This window comes from Suricata suricatta, chromosome 8 (assembly GCF_006229205.1).
Source record: "Suricata suricatta isolate VVHF042 chromosome 8, meerkat_22Aug2017_6uvM2_HiC, whole genome shotgun sequence".
Taxonomy (NCBI): domain Eukaryota; kingdom Metazoa; phylum Chordata; class Mammalia; order Carnivora; family Herpestidae; genus Suricata; species Suricata suricatta.
Genome location: NC_043707.1, coordinates 118,788,680 through 118,807,014, shown reverse-complemented (window position 1 = coordinate 118,807,014; position 18,335 = coordinate 118,788,680). Strand labels below are relative to the sequence as shown.

The following is an 18,335-nucleotide window of genomic DNA, read 5'->3' as shown; positions in this document are numbered from 1 at the left end:
CTGGCCCTGCCAGCCCAGTTCAGGAGCCTCTGGGAAGGATCCACGTGCTGAGCGGAGGGGCTGCTTCTCCCCTCCTTACCGCTTCTGCCTCTCCTCTGCAGGCCACTTCGCAAAGGATTGTTTTATGCAACCGGGAGGGACCAAATATTCTCTGATACCGGATGAGGAAGAGGAGAAGGAAGAGGCAAAGTCAGCAGAGTTTGAGAAGCCTGACCCCACGAGGAATTCTTCGAGAAAAAGAAAGAAGGTGATGCTGTCTTTTATTTACCATCTATTTTTTGAGTTATAAAATGATTTTATAGGTGAGGAGAAAGTCCATTGTCCCATTATAAATAAGAGTTAGTCAAGTATGTGAATAATTCATTGATCTGTTTTCTCCCTGAGTGATCACATCCCTCCCAAGACTTGAACTCCCTGATGACTCCCGCATCCCTAACTAGTATCCCATGAGTACCTTGAACTTGGGCTTGGGGTCCATCGGACCCAAGTTTGAGGCCCTCTGTGCTGCGCACCACTCGTGCGTCTTTGGGCTAACTTCACTTCCATAGTTTTCTAAGTTGTAGTCTTTGATGACAATGTTCTTTGCAAAGGGAGACCCCCGCTCTCCAAAATAAATAGGAAGCACTGACAAGTGCTCAATTCATGTTGGTGGTAATGACTGACATTGTCTTTTCTTCAGCCCTTCTGCCTACACACACACACACACACACACACACACACACACACACACCCCACTACCACCACTACCACCACCACCACTACCACCACTACAGGAACAACACCAAATCCCTTGTTTCTATCCTTCTATCTTGTGTTACTTGTTTTATTGACAGCAGTAACCTGCCCGGAAGAAAACAGCACGTCATTTATTTTCCTCTCCTTTCCTTCCCAGGTCTAGTCAGCCACCAAATCCTGTCGGGTGGCACCTTCCAAGTATTCAGCTCTCCTCCTTTCTCCCCCTCCCTCTGCCACGCCTGTGTTCCCTCCCAGCTCTCACAACTAGCCTGGGGAGATTTTATTTGCCCTTCACCGCTTAGTTCCAAGTTCCTGGCTTAGGTCAAGGCATTTGATTTTTTTTTAAGCATCTCCTTATTAACCTCACTGCTTGATTCTTTTCATTAATATGATTCTTCGTGCTCTGCTTTAACCTGAATACTAGGGTGCTTCGAGACTGTCTTATTACTCCCTTCTATTTTCCTCCTCTCTAGGTAGTCTCATCCCATCCTATGGTTTTGAATCCTATTTATATGCTAATAATCCCCAATTAAGTATTTGTAACCTTATTTTTATCTAGGTCTGTAATTCTGTCCCTGACTTTTTCTTTGGAACTTCAAATTTAGAAATCCGCTGTCTTGGACTGTCTTGGGGCACCTGGGCGGCTCAGTCAGAAGTCGTGACTCTTGATTTCAGCTCAGGTCATGATTTTATGGTTCATGGGTTCAAGCCCTGCATCAGGCTCTGTGCTGACAGTGGATCTTGCTTAGGATTCTCTCTCCTCCTCTGCCCTTCTCCTACTCTCTTTCTCTCTCAAAATAAATTAACTGTGTACTTGACCTCTCCATCTAACTGTTAAGCTTGCATCAGGCTTAACACACCCAAAAACTCTTTTTTATATATTTTTTTAAAATTTTTTTGAGAAGGGAAGCACAAGTGAGTGAGGGGCAGAGAAAGAAAAGAGATAGTCCCACTAGGGGCAGAGAGAGAGAAAGAGAGAAGTGGGGCTCACCTGAAGCAGGGCTCGTGCTCACCCAAAGCAGCACTCCGACTCTGGAACCGTGAGACCATGAGCTGAGTCGAAGTCAGATGCTTGAGGACTGAGCCCTCCAGGCGCCCCACCCTCCAAATTTTTCTACCCAAATATTTTTACCCCAGTTTTTCTACCCAAAGTTTCTCCTTCCACATTCTGCCCTATCACAGTGAATAGATCACCAGTCACTGAGTTCCTCAAGGCAAAATCTGCAGCCTTTGGGTTTGGTGTGGCTGTTGTTTTCCTTAAATTGTGGTAAAATATCCATAACATAAACATTACCATCTTAGCCATTTAAAAAAATCTTTTTTCGGTTTTATTAAGTAATCTCTGCACGCAGTGTGGTGCTTGAACTCAGGACCCGAGATCAAGAGTCCCGTGCTCTTGCCACTGAGCCAGCCGGGCGCCCACCACCTTAACCATCTTTACCTGTGTGGTTGTTTGGCATTAGTACAGATTGTCGTGCAGTCATCACCGACGCCCATCTCCAGAACCACTCATTTTGCAGAAGTGAGACTCTGTACCCATGAAACACTGACTCCTCCCTGGCACCTGGGAGCCACCATTCTGTCAACTGAGAAAAGGGGCAAAACTGAAAAAGAACAAAAGCCTTTATTTGGGGTCTCAGAAGTACAGTTTGGGACGCACAAATTTTAGAATACCCAGAGAAGTGCCCCCCCTCATTTAGGGAAAGCAAGGGGTTTTTATGAGAGAGAAGGAAAGAAGGAATTACATGATTTAGATCAAGAAGAGGAGAAGAGACCCTGCTAGTTTGGTGGTGTCCGCTTGAGCCGCTTCTGACGACTGTCTGATTATTTCATTTGCGCTAGCAAAGGCAACTGGCCCTGGAATGTATTACTTAACTTTACTGCCCTCATATGATCCGAAGACCAGTTGCACTGTTGAAATTTTGTGAGCGACTGCTTGTAAAACATTGACACTTCTGTCCTAGTTCAAGAGTTCATCAGTTTGGGAACAAAAAAAAGAGGCTTCATAATGGAGTCTCTTACGTCCAGAAATCCCATACCACTCTCTGTCCCTAAGAATTAGACTACCGTACATGCCTCAGCGAAGTGGGATAACACTTTTTGTGACTGGTTTACTTAGTAAATTTTGCTGAGAGGTCATCCATGTTATAGCCTGGGTCACTTTCCTTCCCTTTTAAGACTGAGTAACGCCTCATTGGGTGTGTAGACTACATTTTGCTTTTCCAGTCATTTGTTACTGACCTCGGGCTGCTTCCACCTTTTGGCTGTTGTGAATAATGCTATTATGAACAATAGTTGTACAAATATTTCTTCAAGGCCTGTTTTCCGTTCCTTTGGTTATATACCCAGAATTGGAGTTGCAGAATTAGGTGGTAATTCTGTTTAGGAACTGTCGTACTGTTTTTCACGGTGACTGCATCACTTCACATTCCTACCCATAGTGCACAAGGGTGCCATTAGGGTGTAGCGTTTGATGAATCTCATTTAGGTAAGAGTAGATGATGGCATGGCGTTGTTCAGTTGTTCAGTGCTTCTGTGTCCTTTCTCATTTTTTTCTCTTTTAAAAAATTTCCAAGGAAAGGGTTGTTAAGATATCCAATCAGACCATGTGTCTTCCTATTTAAAACCCTTCAGTGATTTTCCACTATACTTAAAATCCAAACTGCCTCCTTGAAAGCGAACTGTCACTGGGTGTTTATGGAAACCAATTTGACAATAAACTATATTAAAAGAAAGGAAGGAAACTGTCTAACCTCACCAGCTACTGCCTTTAGCAGGCAGTGAATTATATCTAGTAAAGCATTGTTTCATCTTTTTATGTCTTTATTTTTATTTTGAGAGAGAGAGCATGTGCACAAGCAGGGGACAGGTAGAGAGAAGGAGAGAGAAAATCCTAAGCAGCCTCCGCACCATCAGCTCGGAGCCCGATGTGGGGCTGGATCTCACAACCTCATGAGATCATGACCTGAGGCAAAATCAAGAGTCAGACATTTAACCAGCTGAGCCACCTAGATGCACCTATGTATGCATTTTTATAGTTACCTTCTATTTGCAGCAAGGGATGCAAGTTTCAATTTATAGTTATTATTATACAGTTTCCCTCTTAAGTAAAACGTTTTTGTTTTTTTTTTTTAAAGTAAAACTTCTTAAAGTAAAAAGAAAAGCAATAAAATTTTATGAACATTTTTACTAAAAAGTACTTTTTGGGGTGTCTGGGTGGCTCAGTAGGTTGAGCATCCGACTTTGGCTCAGGTCATGATCTCATGGTTCGTGGGTTCAAGTCCTGCATTAGGCTCTGGGCTGACAGCTAGCTCAGTGCCTGGAGCCTGTCTTCGAATTCTGTGTCTCTCTCTCTCTCTGACCCTCTCCTGCTCGCTCTCTCTCTCAAAAATAAAAACATTAAAAAATTTAAAAAATTAGTACTTTGTAAACACATGGAATAAAAATTTTGGTAATATTATCGGAATGACTGGCACTTGGAAAACACTGATTTAGAACTGTGGGGATATTTTTTTATTCAGTACTGTTCTCCTGTGAACCAAAGAATAAAAAATTTAAGCCCCTATCTCCTCCCAGCACCGTCTTCTAGTAGCCTCTGCAGACCTTCAGCATTGCCACACTTGGACTTGCTCCCTCGCAGAGGCAACACCAGACCCATCTTGCCTGCAGTGTATTGCTCTTTTTTTTTTTTTGATGTTTTTATCTATTATTAAGAGACAGAGAGAGACAGAGGGTGAGTATGGGAGGGGCAGAGAGAGAAGGAGACACAGAATCTGAAGGAGGCTCTAGACTGAGCTGTCAGCACAGACCCTGATGCAGGGCTCGAACCCATGGACCATGAGATCATGACCTGAGCCAAAGTCAGAGGCTTAACCAACTGAGTCACCCAGGAGCCCCTGTATTGCTTATTTTTTAACACAGTATTTTTTTAACATACTTTTGTTTTTCATGCTAGTATTTCTAGAGCTTTCTTCACAGACGACTGAGCACTTGATTTAAAGAGGGAAAAGTGGGGGGTGCCTGGGTGGCTCATTCATTTGGGGGTCCAGCTTCGGCTCAGGTCATGATCTCGTTTCATGAGTTCAAGCCCCATGTCGGGCTCTGTGCTAACAGCCCAGAGCTGGAGCCTGCTTGGGATTCTGTACTCTCTCTCTCTCTGCCCCTCTCCCACTCATTCTCTCTCTCTCTCTCTCTCTCTCTCTCTCTCTCTAATATAAATATTGAAAAAAAAATTTTTTAAAGAGGGAAAATGGAAGTCTTCACTATTTTATAACATCTTCTTAATGTTGTAATAAGAATATTACATGTACAGATAACATTACATGTACAATAAGAATATGAAATGCACAACAAGAGAAAGACAACCCATAACCATGTTCCTTCACCAAAATCTGTATTTTTAAAATTTTTTTTAAAGTTAAATCTTTTTTTTTTTTAAGTTTGTTTATTTTGAGAGACAGAGAATGTGTGCATGCAGGAGTCGGGGAGGGGCAGAGAGAGAATCCCAAGGAGGCTCCATGCTACCAGCGCAGAGCCTGACACGGGGCTTGATCTCATGAACCATGAGATCATGACCTGAGCTGAAATCAAAGAAGTCGCTCGGTGGACTTGGCCACCCAGGCATCCCTCAGAATATGTATTATTGGAGCACATATATTCTCTAGTTGTTCTCAGATGCCTGTTTTACCTCCATCTAATAAAGATGTATGTACAGTTTTTGTTTCCTGCTTTTTTTTACTTTGTGAGAAGCTTCTTTCCATTTTTGCCACCTAGTCTCCTAAGGCTTCTTTGCAGTACTGTACAGTGTTCCGTCAGGTGGGTGTGGAGGGACTTGTGTGTGGAGGCAGGAGAGAGTGGCGCTTTAGAACCTGGGCCGTGTGACAGATGGCCCGGGTCCAGTCTAAGCTCAGCCACCGCACTGTGGAACTGACTACTACTAACCTTCCTCGAATCTGTTTATCTGTTTGTTTATTTTTTATGTTTATTTATTTTTGAGAGAGAGATAGAGCACAAGTGGGAGAGGGGCAGGGAGAGACAGAGACCCCGAATCCGAAGCAGGCGCCAGGCTCTGAGCCGGAGGCAGGGCTTGAACTCATGAGCTGTGAGATCATGACCTGAGCCGAAGTCAACGCTTAATTGACTGAGTCACCCATGCGCTCCGCGATTTGTAAAATGGGAATGATAAGCATCTACTTCACACGGCTGTTAGGATGAGGTAATGTGTAGCTGGTGCTTAAAAACAAACAGGCTTTGGGGCGCCTGGGTGGCTCAGTGGGTTAAACCTCCGTCTTCGGCTCAGGTCAGATCTCATGTTTGTGGGTTCGAGCCCCGCGTCAGGCTCTGTGCTGACAGCTAGCTCAGAGCCTGGAGCCTGCTTCCGGTTCTGTGTCTCCTTCTCTCTCTGCCCCTCCCCCTCTCATGCTCTGTCTCTCTCTCTTTCAAAAATAAATAAAACATTAAAAAACATTTAAAAAAAACAAATGGAGATTTCCTTTAAAACAAACAAACAAACAGGCGGTGAGGTCAGAAGCTGGGTTCAAGTCGACATTAGGTTTAGGGATTTTGTTATGTATTCTGGGTATCAATCCCCGATTAGACATGTGACTTCTTGCAAATATTTTCTTTCATTCTCTGAATTGCATTTTCACTCTGTTGATAGTGTCCTGTTTTTATTCCAGATTTACATTTAAAAAAAAAACTCGTAAAAATACACTTAAAACTTAACCGTGTTAGCCACTTTTAAGTGTTTTTTTCTTTTTTGCGATAGTGTTAAGTACATTCACGTGATTGAGTGTGTGTGTTTGTATTTATTTATTTTTGAGAGAGAAGGAGGGCACAAAAAGGGGAGGGGCAGAGAGAGGGGGGACAGAATCTCAAGCAGGCTCTGTGCTATCAGTGCAGAGCCTAATGCAGGGCTCAGTCTCACGAACTAAACGATCATGACCTGAGCCAAAATCCAGAGTCAGACGCTTAACTGACTGAGCCACCCAGGTGGCCTGTGATTGTGTGTTTTGATGCACAAAAATTGTAATTTTAATGAAGTCTAGCATACCTATGTTTTCCTTCTGTGTCATGTGCTTTTGGTGTCCTACTCAGGAAACCCCTGTCAGATCCAATGTTAAGAAGCTTTTCTCTCCTCCATTTTCTTCTAAGAGTTTTATAGTTTTAACTTGTATGTTTATTTAGGTCTTTGATCCATGTCGAGGGGTTTTTTGGGATATGGTGTGGCTCCAAACCCCCCGCCTTTTTTTTTTTTTTTTTTTTTTGCATGTGCATCTCCAGTTTTCCCAGCACCAGTTTTTGAAAGGACAGTCCTTTCCCCACTGACTTTTTTTTGGCATCATTGTTGAAAATCATTTAACCATACATGTGAGTGTTTGTTTAGTTCTGGCTCTCTACACTATTCCATTGGCCTGTGTGTCTGTCTTTATACTAGTGCTATTTGATTACTCTAACTTTGTAGTAAGTTTTAGAATCAGGACAGGTCAGTCCCCCAACTTGGTTCTTTTTTTATTTCTATGAAAAATGTCATTGGCATTTTGATAGAGTTGCATCAGATCTGTAGATCGCTTTGTGTGGTATTGACATCTTAACCGTGTTAAATCTCCCAATCCATGAACATGGGTGTTTTTCCATTTGTTTGTATTGTTCTTAATTTCTTTCAGGAGCGTTTTGTAGTTTTTAGGTTATAGATCTTTTTGCCTCCTTGGTTAGGTTTATTCTTTTTGATGCTATTGTCAATGAAATTGTTTTCTTAATTTCCATTTTGGATTGCTCATTAATAATGTATAGAAATGCAGCTGATTTTTGGGTATTGATCTTGTATCTGTCACTTTGCTGGATCCACTTATTAGTTCTAACAGTTGTTTTATGGAATCTTTAGGATTTTCTGCATTTAAGATCATATCTGCAAAGAGGTAATTTGACTTCTTAATAGAGCTTGATATTTGACTGTGATTCTATTTATACGTTCCAAAGATTGCTCTTTCTCTTTTATCCTTTTAGTGAGTAAATGATATTGTCAGATTCCTAAAGTGGTTCTGTGGATATTTCACCTCTGTGGGTCTTTGGTTAAGTTGTTTTGCACTGCTTAATACACCTGGTACAATCAGATATTGCTTTGTTTCTAAAGCTGCTTTGAAATGCGTATTTCATTTCACCAAAACAATTATTAAGGATCTGCTAGGGGTGAGGCTCTTTATGACCTGCTTAGTCAACCCATTATCCTACCCTCCATCTCTCTTCACTTAGTAGAGGAATGGTCTGATGAACAATGACACTAATAATTATCATGCCTTATTATTTTTTTAAGTACCTTTGTGTATTTGAACTTCTAATTCATGAGTCGTCTTCAATTAAAAAGTACTCTAGGGAATTGAAACCGTTAACACTCACCCCCACCCCACCAGCCCTCCATTTCTACAGAGATCTCATCTAGTATTGTTGTCTTTGCCCCTCATTGTGAATCCCTTCATTACCTTTTTTTTTAATTTCTTTAATGTCTTTATTTTGAGAGACAGAGACACCAAGCAGGGGAGGGGCAGAGAGAGAGAGAGGGAGAGAGGGAGACACAGAATCGGAAGCAGGCTCCAGGCTCTGTGAGCCTGTGCTGACAGCTCAGAGCCCCCAATGTGGGGTTCGAACCCACAGACTGTGAGATCATGACCTGAGCCGAAGTCAGACGCTTAACCGACTAAGCCACCCAGGCGCCCCCCCCTTTCATTATCTTTTCCCCCCCTTTCATTATCTTTTATGCTTTATATTTGTTCAGTGCTGACAGTTTATTAAATATCTTCATGCTTTTTATTTTGTTTGATCCTTATCACCCTGTGAGGCAGCCAGAGTAGGTGTTACTGTTCCGTTTTACACGTTAGGAAGATGGAGAGGAAGAGAAGCCTGCTTCCCTAAAGCACGTGGCTGCCAGAGCTAGAGCTACAGTAGGAACCCAGGCCTTCGGGTTGCGAACCCTGTGTTCTTTGTTACCTACCGCACTTCAACCACTAATTCAGTTAGCTCTGTTTATTTAGTCAGCAAATGCGTATTGAGTGCCTTGTACATGTCATTGTGTGTTGTTAGGAGCTTGACTTATCAGGACTCAAGGTCACTTTTTTGCTAGTTTTGCTCTGTCGCCAGCTACCCCTTAACAACCATTTGACATTATCTATTGATTTGTTTTTTCATATGGATCTATTTCTGTTCACAAATGTAATTCAAGGTTCTAGGTCTCATGTCTGTTTCCTTTTACCTCCTAAATATTTTTTAAAATACTTTTATAAATGTCATTAAGTAATCTCTAAGACCAACGTGGGGCCCTAACAACCCCAGGATTGGGAAACACAAGCGCCAGCCAGGTGCCCCTGGCCGCCAAATCTTTGATTCCAACAGGAGACTGACTTTGCTTACCAGCGAGCACTTCTACCAGAGGAGGGTGTTTTGGGGGGTGAGAGTGGCAGATTCCGGTACCTGTTCCCACCCACGTTGGTCCTGGGGACCAGATGTGGAACCATGTAGAGTCACCTGAAGGAAATGCGTTTAGCATCCATGTTGCTGAATAAATTAGTAGCTAGCAGGCATGCCTAATGTGTGGAAGGCCTGTGCGACAGGCAAGTCACATGAAATAAAGGTCTTACATAACACCCACACTCTGGTGGCTAATAAGATAAGAACCCAAGGGATTTCTGGGGGCAAAGGACAGGCACCCACTCCAACGAGGGTGGTTATTGGGTCCCATAGAAATCCAGCAACAGGAAATGAAGTGTGGTTGGGTCACTCAGAACTGGAACCAGGAAGTCAGAAATAGGCTACTGGGTTCTCCTCTCTGCTTTTTTTTGTTTTTTTAATGTTTGTTTATTTTTGAGGGGGAGAGAGAGAGAGAGTCAGTGAGTGAGTACGAGCAGGGGAGGGAGAGGGAGAGGGGGAAGACAGAATCCTAAGTAGGTTCTGTGCTGTCAGCATGGAGCCCAATGGGGGGGGGGGGGCTTTAACTAGCCAACTGTGAGATCATGACCAGAGCTGAAATCAAGAGTTGGAAATCAAGAGTTGGACACTTAGGCGACAGAGCCACCCAGGTACCCCTCATCTCTGCTTCTTTACTAGACTGCTTCATTGCCCCACTTCTTTTTTTTAAAAAAATGTGTTTTTTAGATGTTTATTTTTGACAGAGACCGAGACAGAGTGTGAGAGGAGGAGAGGCAGAGAGAGAGGGAGACACAGAATCAGAAGCAGGCTCCAGACTCTGAGCTGTCAGCACAGAGCCCGACGTGGGGCTTGACCTCACGAACTGTAAGATCATGACCTGAGCCGAAGCTGGTCTCTTAACCTGCTGGGCCACCCAGGCATCCCTGTCCCACTTCTTTTTTTTTGCAATCTGGTGAAGAGAATGTCTAATGCAAAGCTGCTAAAACAGGAGAAGATACTAGGCATGGTTGGGAAGCCAGGAATGGTCCAAGATAAAGAAAGGGTGCCACCCGTTCCCCAGAATGCCTGGCACATAATAGGCATGCGCCGGCTACCTTTGAATAGACAGACTCGCGAACCTCTGCTGTCAGGAACTGTAGGTTCCTTCCTTGGGTGAGACCTGCCCTGGGTTTGGAGCGTAAGACAGACTGACTCCTGTTGCTGCTCGTAGGTGATAATGAAGGGAACAGGGACAGGAGTCGAGACCTTTCTAGCCCTGCGGCCCTCCCCTCTTTTTATCAAACCTACACATACTGAATGCACGCATTGTCCAAACATCGAACATGCACTGGTTTAGTCCTATAAACCCATTCAGTACCATGACAGTTTTTGCCCAAGTGTCTGAAAATTGTTAAGTCCTTTTTGTTGGGCATAATTAGAACAAGAGGAAACTGTGTGTTGAAAACGGAAATGGGATATGAAGTGGTTGGTAAATAGGAGTAGCGGTTTTTGTGGTGAAACCCTGGGTAGTGTTTCCATGAACCCGTGGTCTGCGCGTTGCTGGCTTCTTTGACTTCTTGTGTGCCACCGTGGATCTTTCTGAATCAGTGCTGGATTATGAGATAGCCTCGGCCTTGAGGTCAGGCTGCCCACTAAGATAGTGACATTTAGCTATATTTGATCCAGAGTATAATTTTCCTCTTTTGATGGGGCCACTGTAGTTACTCTCGGCTGTACTATATACAGAGGAACAGAAATAGCGATGTCGGTCCTTGGCTGCGGTGCTGGCTTTGTCCTCTTGTCCAGAGAACTTCTTCAGGTGCTCATCTGCGAGAGAGAGGTGGCTGCCCATCCTGTCCTCCTAGTAGAGGGAGGCGGGTGTCGGCAGAGCACTGCCTGGAGCCATGAAGGGATGCGGCTTCCCATTTAGGAGAGTCCTCCTGGCTGCCCAGTGGAGACTGGGCGGCGTGCTCGTCAGCAGACCGCACTCAACGTCCCTGAGAGGTGGTGGGGTGGCGAGGAGGGAGTCGGGTGGGGATGTATTTTGAAGGCAGACCTGACAGAATCTGTCGAGGGACTGGGTGTGAGGTAGGGAAGAGAACGGCTGAAGAGCGCTCTAGAGCTTTTGGACTGAACACCTGGAAGATTCGAGCTGAGAGGAGAAGGAGTGCAGAAGTAAGTGGGGGAGTGGGGAACAGTCGGGGTTTGGTTTGAGTTGCTGCAAATGGTGGTGGGGAGGAAAGCAGGAGGGAGTTACCCGGCAAGATGACCACACGCACCCACGGTAGGCAGCCAGCTGCATGTGTAGTTTGGAGTTCAGAGGAGAGGCCCAGGTCAGAGAGAAATTTGGGAGTCAGCACATACAGACGGTATTTACATTCATGTATGAGGTTGCCTGGAGAGTAAATACAGGGAGGGGGCAGGGCTTTGAAAAGGACTCGAACCCTGTGGTGTCCCAAAATTTAGAGGTTGTGGAGGTGAGGACGAACTAGCAAAGGAGACTGGAAAGGAACAGCCAGAGAAGTTAGCAGACAAGGAAGAGAACGTGGTGGACGTTAGTGAGGATGTTCTGAGGAAGATGGGCCGTGTCAGATGTAACTGGCAGGTCAAGTCAACGAGGACTGTGGATTTGGCCACGTGGAGGTCATGGGTGGCCTGGACAGGAGCTGTTTCAGTGGAGCGCTAGGATGGCAGCGTGGTTACAGTAGTTCAGGAGGGTTTTGTTCTGTTTTTGTTTTGTTTTAGAGAGAGAGCATGAGCAAATAGGGGAGGGACGGAGGGAGAGAGAATCCCAAGCAGACTTTGCACTGAGCCCCATCTTGGGCTGGATCTCACAACCATGAGATCATGACCTGAGTTGGCAGACGCCCATCTGAGCCACCCAGGTGCCCCACGAAGTCTTTTTCTTTTAAACTTTATTTATTTTGGGGCACCTGGGTGGCTCGGTCGGTTAAGCCTCCGACTTCGGCTCAGGTCAGATCTCATGTTCGTGGGTTCAAGCCCCGCGTCAGGCTCTGTGCTGACAGCTAGCTCAGAGCCTGGAGCCCGCTTCTGGTTCTGTGTGTCTCTTTCTCTCTCTGCCCTTCCCCCTCTCATGCTCTGTCTCTCTCCGTATCAAAAATAAATTTTAAAAAAACCATTTAAAAAAATTTAAACTTTATTTATTTTGAGAGAGATTGAGCATGTGAGCAGGGGAAGGGCGGGGAGAGAGAGAGAATCCCAAGCAGGCTCTGCACTGCCAGTGCAGAGCCCAGTGTGGAGCTCGATCCCAGAAACTGTGAGATCTGAGCCATAATCAAGAGTTGGATGCTTAACCAACTCAGCCACCCAGGCATCTCTCCCTCCAGGTGTTTTTTTTTTTTTTTTAATGGAAACTATGATTCTGTATTTGTTTATTGGTGGGAATGAGCCTGTGAAGAGAGGGAAATTGATATAGGAGAGAGAGGACAATTCCTGGACCGATGACTTCGAGTAGAAGACAAAGGATGGAGTCCAGTGCCTAGTAAATAGCTACGCAGGAGGTAATCTGTCAGTCCCTGGAAGATCTTTCAGGCATTTGCCTTCATCCTGTCTCCCCCCGCGTTCCTTCATCCATCAGCACTACCATTGCATTCGACCTGCCAAAGCCACACTCATGCCTCCGGAGCATAACACATTACATATTATCTTTCATGGAGCCAGCCTCTGATTCCTCAGACGTGACCAATTTTCCCCTTGTGTGTTTATGGCATGTTTTTTGTACTTAACATTACTGCCATGGACTCCCTAGTATCTTCATTAGTTTTTATCTTTGATAATTTCTTTTTTGTTTTTAATTTTTTATATAGTTTATTTATTTTTGAGAGAGCATGAGCTGGGGAGGGGCAGAGAGAGAGGGAGACACAGAATCTGAAGCAGGCTCCAGGCTCTGAGCTGTCAGCACAGAGCCTGACGCGGGGCTCAAACCCATGAACCATGAGATCATGAGCTGAGCCAAAGTTGGACGCCTAACCGATTGAGCCACCCAGGCGTCCCGGTAATTTGTTTCTTGAAGTCTCATGATTTCTGACCTCACTTGCCTATTTTAAGAGACAAGTTAATTCATGGATATTCCTGGCCCTTAGAAGGTCCTCAGTAAATATTTGTTGAATGAGTTATTCCCTGATTTGACGAGGTTGGCTCTGGTTTGGAGGAACAGTGCCAGGTCCCACTACTCAGTGAAATGGTAGATACTGTGTCTGAATTCTATTAAAATTGGTGTGTCCTCCTCATCTCTTAAGCGACCTTGTATGTAACTGTGGCTCTCTCAAGTGCTTTGTAGACAAAGTTAAGTAAATATGAGTTAATGGACAAACCTTTTCTTCTGGTCTTAGCCTTTCCAAGCTCTGGTAAACTGGTGCATTGTAGGTAAAGTCTATCAAGGAATTACACTCTACTTAGTTCCCGAAAGTTCAGCCCAGTGAACTTCTCAGTTTGAGAATTAATCATTTCTCAAGAAGAATTCTTAAGAATAAATAAAGAAGGCTAAATGTTTGCTTGATTGATTTCGGGCCAAAATCAGTGCCTTTGGTTGGGAGGTACTAAGTCAGGTGCTGCCTTTAATGCAGACACGACTAAAAAGAACATCTACTTTGGGACCCAGCTTGAGTTCAATCCATGTCTTGCCACGTGGGTAAGTCACTCCATCTCAGTGAGCCCCTCTGAAGTTACTTTTTTCCTTCCTGAAAATACAGAAATAATTATGCCCACTTAATAGATTTGTTGTGAGGGGCACCTAAGTGGCTCAGTTGAGCGTCTGACTTTGGCTCAGGTCATGATTTCACAGTTGCTAAGTTCGAGCCCCACATCGGGCTCTATGCTAACAGCCTGGAGCCTGCTTCAGATTCTGTGTCTCCCGCTCTTCTCTGCCCCTCCCTTGCTCATGCTCCCTCTCCCTCTCTCAAAAATAAATAAACACACACACACAGATATGTTGTGACGGTCAGAGGAGGGAGGTGTGTGTACAAAGTGCCCAGCTCAGCCTCTAGAGAATTAAGTACTTATTGAAAGCTAGCTGCTGTTATTCCCTCTTCTCGGTTTTTGTTGTTGTTTTCTCCTGCTGGGCCACCACTAACCTGGTGCAGGACTACAGAGGAAAACGGGCGGGCTGGCTGCTGTCACCAGGTCCTGGCCTTCCCTGGAAAGCAGTTCTGAGCAGTGGCTTCTTTCCCATGCGCCTCCTGGCCTGTCTGCCAGGGACTCGTGTCCAGGGTCATTTTTTTGACCCTTTCTCTTCCGCTCCCCTTGTCCCTTGAATGCAGTCAGGGCACCAGAAGCTAGCGTCGCTTCTGGCTCACCATCTGCTGCCTGGTCCCCAGGCCTGGGGTCCAGACCTCCCTCCTGCACCACCCCAGCTGACGTGACTAACGCCACCTGCTGGCGGACTAGATTTTCTTTGGTCAGCTTGCGAAAGTGCTTTCTAGAAAGCCATTTCCCTCCAGGCCTCCTTTCCACCCAGAGTCCACGTCACACACAGCCTGTGACTTGTTTTTCTCTTTCGTCCTCTTGAGCCCGCATCTTTGAGAGCAAGTACGGTGGACATCATGCCCACCGTGAGTTAGAGAGTACACCATTCTTGTCGCCTGGGCCTCGGTCACCTCGTGGTGTTTCTCTTGGTTGCAGCCTTCTCATCCACGCAGTGGGGGAGAGGGTTCCTGAAGTTTGACCTTACTGGATTAGCGCTGCAGCGTAAGGGGTGCAGAAAGCTTGATAAACTAAATTATGGTTTGGACGTAAAAAATTCATTCCTACTCTCCTTTCTCACATATTTATCCAGGCTGCGCCAGGCTTGGAGGGACGGGTGCTGGACTCACTCCGCCAGGACCCTGCCCTACCTCAGGGGCAGAAGGCGGTGAGGCCTCTCGGACCTCGTACCCCATGACGGTTTCCATGAGCTTGTCAGCGGCCAGTACAGCACTGCCCATTTGCCAGCTCTCCACGCCCTCAGCCCCGGTTCCTACAGCCTGGTGATGTAGCCTGGCGGCTTTGTTCCTGTCTCCCTACCACACTGGAGACTTCAAGAGAGAATGTTGGTCTACTCTTCTCTCAAAACTTTGACTCATCTGCTAGAGATACTTGACTGTCAGAACATTCTGGAAGTTCTCTGAAATGAGAGAATAATACTTGGAGCTACTGCTGAGTGCCGACTGCGTATCAGGCATTTAGTGCCTGATAATTAGTGCTTGTCTTGTTTAATCTGCATCGCTCCTTTGAAGTATTTATTTGCAGTTTCCTGAAAACCGAGGTTCCAAAAAGTTGTCTCTTGTCCCAAGTTTCATAGCTAGTAAGTGGTAGTTGGAATTTGAACGTTATTCTATCTTATTCCAAAACCGTCGCCCTGACCACTGTACTACGAGGCCTGCGGGAAGGGTGGAGGCCGTGCGCCCTGGAGAACTTGGGAGATTTCCAGTTGTCTCGCGCACGAGGTCCCGTCCCTGCCATGTGGTCTGGGCAGGTGGCTCCCAACTTCTTGAGCCACGGATCCTGTCTCATCACATCTTCACCACAGATGTGTGACGCAGGTGGTACTCTCAGCCCCATGTCACGTTTGAGGAGAGTAGGTTTCTTGAGATCAAAGGGCTCGCCCTGAGCTGCGGAGTAGTAATCGTAAGTGGCAAAGCCAGAGCTCAAGTGTGGGTCTAATGCCCGGCTCGGTGTCCTGCCCACCATTCCTCACAGCCGGCTCCTAAGGCACACTTAACAGCTCTCAGATGCTGCTGGGAAGCCGTAGGGGGAGCAGGAGCCGCGCATCCTCAGCTCCGGCTCTTTCTTATCCCCTAAGATCCCCTTCTTAGAAACCCAAGGAAAAAGTTAGGCATAGCTTAAAAACGACTTGACGCCCTTCACAGAAGTCTAGAAATCTGCCTCCCATATTTTGAGTTGGTGCTATTGGCGGCATGGTGTGGTGGTTGTAGTTTTGGAGAACGTTTCCAGGCTTTTCTCTTTATCAGTAAATTCTTACAGGGTTGTTGCACAGTTTAGAGAGGACACATTCCAGGGCAGCAGCCAGAGCCTTTCTAATTGATGGCAGCTGTGCTCCCTGGTAGCAGGGTCTGCCAGGGACTAGCACAGGACTCTGGGGTCCTGGAGCTCCCACTCCCTGATTCTGTGACCTTGGACACTCAGGGGCACTGTCTCCAGGTAAACTAGATGACCTCTAATGACTCCTTTCACCATTACTATCCTGTGCTTTTTAAAAATAAAAGTAATTGGGACACGTGGGTGGTTCAGTTGGTTAAGTGTCCAACTTCAGTTCAGGTCATGATCTCACAATTGGTGAATTTGAGCCTTGTGTCGGGCTGCGTGCAGACAGCTCGGAAGGAGCCTGGAGCCTGCTTTAGATTCTGTCTCCCTCTCTTTCTGCCCCTCCCCTGCTCACACTCTGTCTCTCTCGCTCTCAAAAATAAACAAACCTTAAAAAAATAATAATACATAAAAGTAAGGATACTTGTGAGTTTTTTTAATCTGGACAGAATTATATGAAGTAAAAAGTAGAAGACTCCATCTTTCCCCCCATTCATTCATTCCTGAGGTAACTTGTTGCCAGTTTGTGTCCTTTCTGTTTTCCTCTGTATTTCATACACCTGTGTACTTAATCTACCTACAGGCGTGTGTAAATATACCCATCATAGGCTGTGGCAAACACACTGGACTCTAGAATGCGTGCTGTAGCACGACTCAATCCTTCCACCCGTTTGGGGCATCTTTTCTTGTTACTACTCAAAGATTTCAGTTCCTCTTCTTACTGCTTCACAGTATGTTAAAGGGTCCCCTATTGATTACATGCCATGGTACTTTAAAGCAAATACACGTGGGCAACGTTCTTTTTAAATTTTCTTTTTAGGAAAAGAAAAAAAAGAAACACAGAGACAGGAAGTCCTCTGACTCGGACAGCTCAGACTCTGAGAGTGACACGGGCAAGAGGGCAAGGCACACCTCCAAGGACAGCAAGGCGGCCAAGAAGAAGAAGAAGAAGAAAAAGCACAAGAAGAAGCACAAGGAGTGAGAGCCCAAGAGGGTAGAGGGGTGGCTAGAGGAGGAGGAGCCAGGAGCCCGGTGCCTTGCAGCCCTGGCTCCCTGAAGGACTCAGTGGCGAGAAAGTGGCCTCCCACCCCGCTGGCTCCTCGCCCTTAGGGGCCGGCCTCCCCTCATGCAGCAGGCGGGCTCGGGCCTTAGGTGTCAGGAGCATCTGCCTGAAGAGTTGTTGTTAACATATCATTCCTGGTCCCTTTGCAAGTGACCCCTGCAGCTCACCCATTCATTCGCTCAGCTTCCTTTGCCCAGCAGGCTGTCTGATGATCCTCTCCAGCAGCCACTGCCAGAGCCAGACCCCTGCACAGGAGTCCGGGCTGCGGCCACAGGTACTGCTGTGGAGCCGAGTCTGGCTGGGGTTGGAGAACAGAGTGACGGGCCCCTCCCTGGCGGGTCTGCCCCCGGCTGCTGGGTGAGCCATCTCTGCAGCATCCACCCCAGGGGCCCGGGGAGACCGGCAGGGTGAGGGAGAACACGGTAAGAAGTGGTGCTCACTTTCCCCCTTCCCCCTAACGTGATTCAGCCATGCTACAAGTGACAGCCAGAAAACCATCGTCTGCAGCGACCGAGCTTGCGTGTGACATTCTGTCAGACCACTGAACCAGATAGCTCAAGCCAAGATCATTGCTTTACTTTGTATTTACTACTGTGTGACTCAGTTAGTTCCATTTCAGGTGTCTGCTTAAATTCCTGGCACTAAATGGAAGTGTGTTTGGTTTTAAACTTACTGAATGTTCCTATTGCTGTAATCCCTCTTCCTGGGAAATTTACAGACTTAAAAGTCACTGAGTCTATTTAGTTAACAGGAAAACATTCAATACGTTACTTCAGACGTTGGAGAGAGGCCCGGCTGAGGTGCAGAGCCAGAGGCACCAGCAGGTCACAGCCTTCTTAGGAGATCGCTTACAAGCCCTCCCTTCTGTAATGACTAGGTGACCTCTTCCCCCAAAGCAGACGAGAGACCCGGTAAGAATTTAGAACCATGAATGGAAGGGGCACAGAAAGGAGCTTAGAGGTCATCTTGGCCGGGGAGCATTTGCTCCTGCCACCAAGGCACAAGCCTGCATTGTGTGTCCTGAGCCTACCTTCTGGAGAGAGAGAGAGCACAGTACTTCACAGACCAGAGCAGCTTTCCAAACCCAAGGGCATGCGGC

The 18,335-nt window shown here is 46.1% G+C and overlaps 1 protein-coding gene across 3 annotated transcripts in view; it reads left to right on the top strand.

The window, feature by feature from the left end:
* The window catches only part of ZCCHC17 (zinc finger CCHC-type containing 17), a 58,201-nt gene extending 40,293 nt beyond the window's left edge, over positions 1-17,908 (top strand). For all 3 annotated transcript variants that reach the window (XM_029946944.1, XM_029946945.1, XM_029946946.1), the window contains 2 exons: positions 102-247; positions 16,994-17,908. In XM_029946944.1, coding sequence (XP_029802804.1) covers positions 102-247; positions 16,994-17,155 — 308 coding nt within the window. In that variant the 3' untranslated portion in view covers positions 17,156-17,908. The remainder of the gene's footprint in view (positions 1-101; positions 248-16,993) is intronic.
* Positions 17,909-18,335: the final 427 nt, after the last annotated feature.